Raw genomic sequence first — 8908 nt, forward strand, 5'->3', positions numbered from 1 at the left:
TTGGAGGAGTTCCAACTCGTGGATTTACCGTCAAGGCGGCATTTTGGAAGGGTGTGAGGAAGAAGACAAAACGTATCTGCTTTTTTTGATGATGGCGAGCGGGAAAATGATCCACAGTCACGCCGATTGACGGAATGTGATCTTTTGGTGATCCCTGGTGCAGAGAACACAGCTTGCATTTATGATGTCACAGAAGAGGGTGGAGCCATATTAGTAGAAAAACTTGAAGGTCACCGGGAACGCGTTGTCGGTGCCGCAGTTCACCATGCAGACAGTAAGCCCATCATTGCCACTTACAGTGCTGATAACACCGTGAAAATGTGGGCCCCAGTGAAGAGCTAGAACGCCTGCAAAGAATGTCCCTACGTCTTTTTTCTTTCTTGGCCGGGACTAAGCAGCGTTATTGTTGTTGTTGATTTGGTTTGGACCTTTTAAGAGATCATGTTTGGCGTCTAAAATGCATTTGTCTGTGTTTGTGTGGTAATTGGGTGTAGGTTTGTTTCTCATCTTTGATGTCGCAAAAAAAAAAAAGAAAAAAAAAAGAAAAGGAAAAAAAAAGAGAAATGTAAGGCAAACTCTGTAACCTTGCTTTGTTTGCTTGAAGTTTTTTTTCTTTTTTTTGTTTTTGTTTTTGTATGTGTTGATGCTGGCGGGGAAGAAGACTTGTTGTTTGGGTTTTTTTCTTGTGTTTCGGTGCCTTTGCCCTACACGCACTTCCGCACTTGTTCCCCTTTTACCTTCGCGTTGAAGCACGAGGGAGAATGCGGTCTATGGGGGCTGCTGCGCCACCCATGCAGCACGGAGCTCTTTTGTTTCACGGCCACTCGCGTTCTGCCGAGGAGCAACTGGCATTCCATGACAAGTATCATGACCGCATGGCGCGATTTACCGGCGGCGGGACAGGCGACAAATACGCTTTGAGGGGGCGAGATGAATCTAACGGGGAGTTTCGCGGACAGGCTCCCGATTACTGGGCGGAATATGCGAGGAAACTGGAGAATTTGGGGCTCCCACGTGGCGGCGTTGGCGTTTCGCATGTGGAATTTGAGGCGGAGACGAAATCACCGCCACCAAATGGAACGTTAGACTCTCCTCCCGATACGCGTTATTCACCTAGGCGGTGGGAAACGTACTCGGCGACGAAATCTCCGGCAAGATTGCCGGAGGAGAGCGTTCTGCATCGCCTGGATTGGCTGGCGCATGAAAGGAGCGAGCCAGATGCCACCGATGTTATTGATTTGCTTCGAGATGTTGAGGATGTGCTGGTCCGCGAGGAGTCACAGAAACACGATGAAACGCATGTTGAGGAAAATTCTCAGCCCACTGGCATCGATTCCTCAAGCTGGCTGCCCGCATCTCGTACAAGTGACCCTGGACGGCCCATGGGAGTTCCACCAGCTCCTCCTGTTCCCACAACGACTGCGACCACCGCGAACAACACCAACAACAACGTGGATGCAAATCTCACCGGTAATAGTCGTTATCGTACTGCGCCACCGGCGACTACCCCGACGGCCGCTCCCTCCTTTCAGCATGTGTCGCCAGGTGCATCGCCAGCACCACCGTCAAGAGGAGCGGATTGGAGCCAGATGTCAAGATACCAACAGATGGAGTGGTACCGCACTTACTACGCATGGATGATGTACTATGCACAGTACTACGGGTCTGTTCTCGCCTTTCAGCAACAACAACAAAAAATGGAAAAGGTTCCACAGAAAAACGCAAACAACGAGTTGACGAGCCTAAAAGAACTAAGTAGAGAATATAAAAAATTGGCATTAGAGGTTGAGCGTCTTAACCAGAGCTTTCGGAGCCATGCACCTGTAAAGAAAAGCGTTTCCACCCAATCGGCTCTTGGGAATGAATTGAAGAGCAAAGGACGACGCCGATCATCACTTCCACATGCTGGAGAAGATGAGTATACACTCTATCGCTCGGAACACGGTCACTCTTTTCTTCATGGTGCTCCTACTCATACCCTTTCAGCTTCACAGGATGATAATGACCGCGCCACTACTCCGGAACGTGCTGCGACTGCAGCTTCCAGTGGGGGAATTCGTTCGAGGGCTGTTCCGCACCGAAAGTCTTTGAATGAGAGGGAAAACTTGACACATGGCACCCCAAAATCGAACGAGTCAGAGAACGGAAAGGCATTCTATGGCCGACAGTCTGAAATGCCCTGGCTTTTGCCGCGGCGACATTCACCCGAGGAATACCAGACCTCTGTTGCTCCTCGGCCAACCTACCGTGACATCTCGTGGCTGTATAAGTACGAGGAGAGTGAGACGGAAGAGAAATCGCAGTCTGGCACCGAAGAGGGGGGGAATTGGAAATACGATGACGGAGAAAGAGATTCAGACCTCCCTGTGAGTGAAGGAAGGCGTATGCCTCCCAGTCATAACGTTCGGGGACATGAACGGCGTGGAGAGAGGCGCTCGTCTGTCTATGAGAGAAAAAAAAGAGAGTTAGAGCGAGAGAAACCGCGTTGGTGTTTTTGAAACAAATGAGCACTGAGGAATAGAGAAGATGACCAACAGGCGAACAGTATTAAGGTGGCATTCACCACATCCGTTTGGCTGGAACAACTCCCTCTTTTAATTCCAGAGAGTAGACAAATACACGCTCCTAAAAGAAACTCTGAAAGTAGGTGAATGCATTATGTGTTTCTTTGTGTTTGTCTGTACAGGGCTGAATGGGAATGTTTTTTTTTCTTTCTTTATTTCTCCCGTGGGGTTTTTTCCTGGAGTGACCGCTCTTTATTTTATTGCAGTTGGTTTTTGTTCCCTCCCAAAATTTGCGTACCTAATAGGGAAAAGTGAATGCCTCCTTTCGCATCCTTCTTTTTTTTCATTATTTCTATTTACATGTGTGAATTTTTTTTTTTTTTTTTTCTTTGCAGGGAGGAATAGTTCTTCCAGGAAAACAACATAAAAGGGGGTAAACGGAAGAGAGCGAGATAAACTTCTACCCTATTTCTCTCTACCCGTGCGTGCGCGTGTGTGCATACAATTATCTGAAAATGGCGGCGTGGGCGGATGATTTTGATCCCACGCTTGAGGACGGTTTTGCTGACGAAATATCGGCCTCCTTTGAGGGCGGGGCGGATGCCGCTGCAGCAAATGACGATAAGCTGGCCTGGGAGAATGCCAAGACTGTTATTGAGACCGTGACCGACAGCGAGAACAAGCGGTACGAAATCGTGAAGAAAGTCCGCACCTACCATGTGGACCGCCCAGTCACAGTTGTAGATATTCGTGCCAAGTGGAAACGATTTGGTAAGAGTGGGGACAACAACCAAGACCTTGTTTCCCGGGATCCTCCCATTGTGTTAGAGCTGGGCGAAATTGACCCATTTGAACGCGTGGCGCGTGATGAAATAGTACGTCTTATGAACGAGGTGGAACGTATGAAGATTGAGGTCACCGACCCTCGCTTGGCCCGCTTTGCAAAAATCAAGGAAGAGCAAGAGAAGGCTGCGCTGGAGGAAACCACACAGACAGATCAGCCAAAGGAGCGTACATGGGCCGCCGCCAGGGGAGAAAAGAGCTCGGCACAGCGCAAAGAAGACACGGATCGCCGTCTTCGCATTACAAACATCTCGGATGACATTACAAGGGAAGAGCTCTACAACATCTTTGACACTAATGAATATAAAATTGAAAAGTTGTTTCTTCCCAGGGATAATGCAACTGGAAACTACAGGGGTTTTGCCTTTATTACTTTTGAAGATCACGAACAGGCTGAGCGCTGCCTTAAGAAGACAAAGGGTGTGGCGCGATTTAAAAACACGGTTATGCGCATTGTGCGCGCCCTTCCGGAGGCTGAACAGAGGCGACACTGAGTACTGCAACAGGAGATAAAACCGATGTAACTGCATTGTAATCATTTTTAATAGTAACAAGTTCTAAATCAAAGACAGAAAGGAACATTCACGAAGAAAATTAAAAAAAGAGTGGAAATAAAATAAATAAGAATACGAATGCGTTTTTTTATTCTGTCTTATATTTTGTGGCTGGTGGAGGTTTATGCTATCGCCTTTTGTGTCGTTTCTCTCAACTGTGAATTGATGATTGTAAAGTTTGATGTTCTTTTTTTTTTTTTTTTTTCATTTCTTTATTTCCGCTTTTTGTTGTTGTTGTTGTGTGTCTGTGTGTTTGCTCGTTGGGTTAAAAAAACTCATCAGGATACCTGCGTGCGGCATAACACACTTCCACCACCAATGGCTCGACCACCAAATGTGGATTATCTCTCAGATCGCTTCCGGGAAATGTCATTGAATCGCGACCGTTTACTGAATGACGGGAAGAGAACTGAGTATAACTTGGAAGGGCATCAGCAGGCATTCAACTTCAAAAAGAAGGTGGTGGATTCGACGCATACTGCCCGTAATCCGACGTACTTAAACCCCGGCCGTTCATTCCCTGAAAGGCTGTCAGGGAGATGTGGAGATGTTGTGAGTGACGATGATCGTCTTCCGTCGTCATGTACGCATTCCTTTTCGCCATTTAGGAAAAATCCCACAAATGAAAGGGGGAAAGGTGGGAATAATTGCAGACCAAATTGCCGCTGGATTACATTGCCAAGCGACGAGGATCAAAGCCGCGACTCAACTTTTGGTGCCCGCAGACGTTCTCAGCCTGGTGTCACCTGGTCCTCCGCTTCCTCCAACTCCTTCTCGCAGGTCCAACCCAGTTTAAATCTTATTGCACTTGTCAATGATGTGGCACGTCGTCGCGGAGTCGGTTCACCAGCAATTCCCCCGGAAGTGATTATTGCTTTTGAAAACTGCGTATGTAATGGAACCTCCATGTTGAAATTTGTTTCCCATGACGCCCCGCACGAACGTTTTTTTATGATCAAGTTTCTTGATTTCAAGGTGCATGGAGGTGAGGCTGAACCGGTGCTTTGCTGGTACACAAAATCGCGGAGTTCTACTATGCGACACTATTTGCCTTTAGCAAATCTTGTTGAAGTGATTGATGGTGGCGATGGCCATCCGGCGGTCCAGAAACGTATGGTGAGACCGGGTGTGATTAAGGGATCTGCTGTTAACTTGAACGCGAATTATATGGGAGCAGATAACATTCTCCAATGGCGTTTTAGTTCCTCTAAAGATGAGGAAAAAATAGTGGCTGTAAAATTACTGTGCAAGAAGTCTTACGTCGCGTGGCGTATAGTTACTGATTTCTTTAGTAAGATTGGTTCTGTTTTGATGCCGCTAATGTAAAAAAAAAAAAAAAATCAGGGGGACAAAAAAAAAAAAAAAATAAATAAGAGGCTGGGGGGGGAGGGGCAGAGATGGTGATGTAGGATGTTTGCTCTCGTCAATTGATGCACGGAGAGATTTTATTTTTACTTTGGTATTATTATCGTTGTTTTTCTGCATCGTAGAATGAGCGAGGAGGTGTCTGTGTCAGGGTGGCTCTTGCAATAGAGAGAGAGTTCCCGTTCTACCAATTTACATGAACACATCGTGCTGATCTTACTGTTCTGCTTGTATCCAGAATTGATTTTTGTGTACTACTGACTTGTGATTATTATTATTTTTTTTTTCTTTGGTCTCTCTCTGTGTGTGCGTGTGGGAAGGGGAAGGGGTCATTTGTTTTTGTTGCCTGTGAGAGGGTATTTTTAATCGCTGAATGAGTGACACGCATCCCATTTTCTCGTCGGGGCATGTACCCTTTTTTTTTTTTTTTTCGTTTTTCTCCCCCCGTAATTCTTATTTATTTATGTGTGCAAATGATGCTGTGTTCTCTGTTTCTTGGATCCCTCACTTCTTATTGCCGGCACTTTTCTGGTGTATCTGCCCCCTCTTTTCATCCCTTTGTGTCGGCTTGACTGAATCTCACGCACGGCTTCGTTTGGCTAGGGTTATTTTCCAAGGCAATCGAATAGGCGCGCAAAGAAGGGACCGACACAAAGAGAGAGAGGGTAAGCGTATACGAAGCAAAAAAAAAAAAAAAGGAAAAGAAAACATTTGCGTTATCGCCCAATTAGTGCTGCAGTGATTTTTTTTTTTTTTTCAGCTTAGACCCCGCCATAGCCATCCCTTGGAAGGGTTCAAGTAATCAAACATTCTTTTTTCTGAGGGAGTTTGCGCGCCACGGGAAGGGAGAAGAAAACAATGACAGCGACAACAACAAAAGTGATGCTTGGAGCGAAATACAACGAACTGAGGGATTATCTGCGTACTCCCCTTGGGCTTATCATATTCTATGTATTTATGAACAGCCTGGCCACATCAATCTGGATGAGAAATGCTTGGACTCCTCTCATTTACCAGGTTTTTGGTAACAGTAACCTGTATGTTGGATTTATGGCGGCTTTGAATGGCACATCTCAGATGCTCTGTGCCATATTGGGGGGTCATTTGTCGGATAAAGTGCTTGGTCCGTCACTCACATTAATTTTTGCACTGCGTTTTGGTACGTTTTCATTGCTTTTTAATCTTGTCTCCGTATGGATTTCCAATGTCTACATTTTGATTCTTGCCCAGGTCCTCTACGGCTCATACTTGGGTGTGAGTATTACGTCGGTTGAATCTGTTTTTGCGCAGTGTATCAAACACGGTGAGCGGGATCGTGTATACGGCGTCAAATTCAGCTTTGAGTCATCGGGCCCTGTTGGGGGTCTTGTGATTACTCTCATTCTTTTTGCCCTTTTTGGAAATGCCTGGCGTGTTGACGTGTTACGCTGGGTCATTACAGCCGGGATTGTGTTGCATGTTACCTCGATACAGGTGTTTTTGGCCTTCTTTAGGCCGCTTCCAAGTCACGCAGACGGCAATCCGGATAATGCCTGTACAGTAGAAGCGAGTGAGATGGATGCGCCAGGGGAGTACGAAAAGGAGGAGTCACGTTCCCCACATATTGACGAAGAAATTTATGTTTCCACCGCAGAAGTTGCTGCTACCTCCGTTCCAGGAACCCCAGAGACCACGAAGCCAAAGGCGGATAGGCAATTTCCCAATACGTCTCAGCTTGAAAGCAGCGTGGAGGAAAGAAATAAAAAAAGAGGCTTTCTGACGCTTATCACGATTCCTTTGGAAAAGTACCCTTACGTGGTTGCCTTGGCCGATTTAGTCGTTACCGTGGGAAGTGGCATGACGACGCAGTACTTTCCGCTTTTTATGATGAATATTTACTTTATTTCACCAATGGGATTATCAACACTTGGTCTCCTGATTGCATTATTAATTTCTCTGCTTGCCATCGTGAATTCCCGCTTGGGAAGTAAGATTGGAAGAGCGCGGGCAATTTTTCTCCCAAAACTAATGGGAACTTTCATCTTGTTGTACATGGCCCTTGCACGAGGAACTAGTGTGGGGCCCAAATGGCTTATGTGCATTGCATACGTACTGCGAATGAGCCTTATGAACTCTACTCTTGCTCTGAGTAGAGCCCTTATCATGGATTTTGTATCCGAAAAGCGTCGGGGTATGTGGAGTGCTGTAGAGTCCATTCAGACTGCATCGTGGTCTGGTACGGCTCTCGTGGGTGGTTACGTGGCAGATAAACTAGGTTATGGTGCGGCATTTATTGTGACTTTTGGTTTCCACCTCACGGCGTGCACGATGCTTCTTCCTTGTACGGTAAAGAATGACACTGTGGCAGCAGCAAAAGCCTCGAAGGAAGACCCAATGTCAGAGGATAATGAAATGACACATGTGCATAAAACAATACAGAGCAGCCCAGTTTCGTCCAATGAAGACGGTGTTGTAGTGCAAAACATGGATATACATGAAGAAGAACAAATAATAATTGCCTAGGACTGAAAGGGAGTGCCGGTAATAGATTTAAAATCACAAGGTTGCACCATGATTACGTGGGATTCCCAGTGATATTGCAGTTGAATGATCGAGCGATTTTCTTTTTCTCTCCCTTTACAAATAGTCTTTTTTTTTTTTTCTGGGTTTTGTTGCGGCGCGTCCTTTGTGCTTCACTCCATCACGTGAGGTCTAAAAATTTTTTTTATTCATTCCTGTCGTAGTTCTTTTATTGTTTGCGATGCGTCTTTATTTACTTTTTTATATTTGCCATTAGAATAAATAACCCCGTCTCCCTCTCTCTCTCTCTTTCCCCCCGCCGCATCGCTATTAATAATAATAATATATTTAAATGTATATAATTCTTTCAGAAACAAAACAAAACAACCAAAAAAGAAGGGGAAAACTGGGAGAAAGCTAAGAGTGTTAGGATGGTGCTTATGTTTTTTTGTTTTTTTTTTCAGCTTCGTAGTTTTGTGAGCGTCTTTTTCTTACTGCAGTGAGTGCTTTGAGGATCCATGCGATAAAAATTTATGGCTCCGCATGGACGCACCTGAAGATCTTTTTTGTGGTTTGTTTATGCGTTTATGGTGCGTCATTTATTTATTTTTCTGTGGCCTGTAATTTCCCTCCATTATTGTTATTGTTTTTTTTATTTTATTTTATTTTTTATTTGTTGGTAGAAAAAAGGGCAATTTAACTGTTAAACCCCTTTCAATTTTTTCTAGAACCACACCGATACGAGAGGAGCAAAAAAAAAAAAAAAAAAAAAAGAAGGAAATAAGGGCAGGGTCTTTCCGTAGTGAGTAATGCCATTTCGTTTTTCCGCTTTATTGTGCGTCTTTCTTGTGTTTCTTCTGTGCCCGGTGGTGATCTACGCGCATGCTTCCACTGTGCCGCGGACGGAGAAAAAATACACCATTCATCTTCAGCCACTTACCGAGGGTTTGGGCGACGTGGGCGAGGAGCCGACCCTTGTTTCTGTGACTGAAACAACTTCTCTGTGGTTGCCTCGTGGCTCAGCTGAAGACAACGACGAGCATCTGACTTTTAATGAAGACTTGGATCCCTTTTGGGTACACGTCCTGCGTCGTCGTCGATTTGAGTCGCTAGAGTGGTCGGGCTGCGGAGGGTCATGGCGCC

General features: G+C 45.6%; 5 protein-coding genes and 1 pseudogene across 5 annotated transcripts, besides 8 other annotated features; all 6 read left to right on the plus strand.

The window, feature by feature from the left end:
* Positions 1–342, plus strand: Tc00.1047053508689.5 (annotated as a pseudogene; the record flags this gene model as incomplete).
* Positions 1–8908: a sequence feature (heterozygous, non-Esmeraldo-like haplotype).
* Positions 520–564: a microsatellite.
* Positions 604–635: a microsatellite.
* On the plus strand, positions 762–2498 carry Tc00.1047053508689.10 (hypothetical protein, conserved; the record flags this gene model as incomplete). Its single annotated transcript, XM_800671.1, has 1 exon — positions 762–2498. One exon carries the CDS (start codon positions 762–764, stop codon positions 2496–2498), a length of 1737 nt encoding a protein of 578 aa, XP_805764.1.
* Tc00.1047053508689.20 (hypothetical protein, conserved) lies at positions 3020–3841 on the plus strand (the record flags this gene model as incomplete). Its single annotated transcript, XM_800672.1, has 1 exon — positions 3020–3841. One exon carries the CDS (start codon positions 3020–3022, stop codon positions 3839–3841), a length of 822 nt encoding a protein of 273 aa, XP_805765.1.
* Tc00.1047053508689.30 (hypothetical protein, conserved) lies at positions 3980–5227 on the plus strand (the record flags this gene model as incomplete). Its single annotated transcript, XM_800673.1, has 1 exon — positions 3980–5227. The coding sequence occupies one exon, from the start codon at positions 3980–3982 to the stop codon at positions 5225–5227; it is 1248 nt and encodes a 415-aa protein (XP_805766.1).
* Positions 4086–4140: a sequence feature (T-rich).
* Positions 5226–5276: a sequence feature (A-rich).
* Tc00.1047053508689.40 (hypothetical protein, conserved) lies at positions 6125–7768 on the plus strand (the record flags this gene model as incomplete). The annotated part of the gene is made up of 1 exon (XM_800674.1): positions 6125–7768. One exon carries the CDS (start codon positions 6125–6127, stop codon positions 7766–7768), a length of 1644 nt encoding a protein of 547 aa, XP_805767.1.
* Positions 8094–8129: a sequence feature (AT_rich).
* Positions 8400–8440: a sequence feature (T-rich).
* Positions 8517–8546: a microsatellite.
* On the plus strand, positions 8575–8908 carry Tc00.1047053508689.50 (glycosylphosphatidylinositol (GPI) anchor, putative; the record flags this gene model as incomplete). Its single annotated transcript, XM_800675.1, has 1 exon — positions 8575–8908. A coding segment is annotated over one exon (334 nt), but the record flags the coding sequence as incomplete, so codon positions are not given.

This window comes from Trypanosoma cruzi, genomic scaffold, assembly GCF_000209065.1.
Source record: "Trypanosoma cruzi strain CL Brener 1047053517021 genomic scaffold, whole genome shotgun sequence".
NCBI classification, from domain to species: domain Eukaryota; phylum Euglenozoa; class Kinetoplastea; order Trypanosomatida; family Trypanosomatidae; genus Trypanosoma; species Trypanosoma cruzi.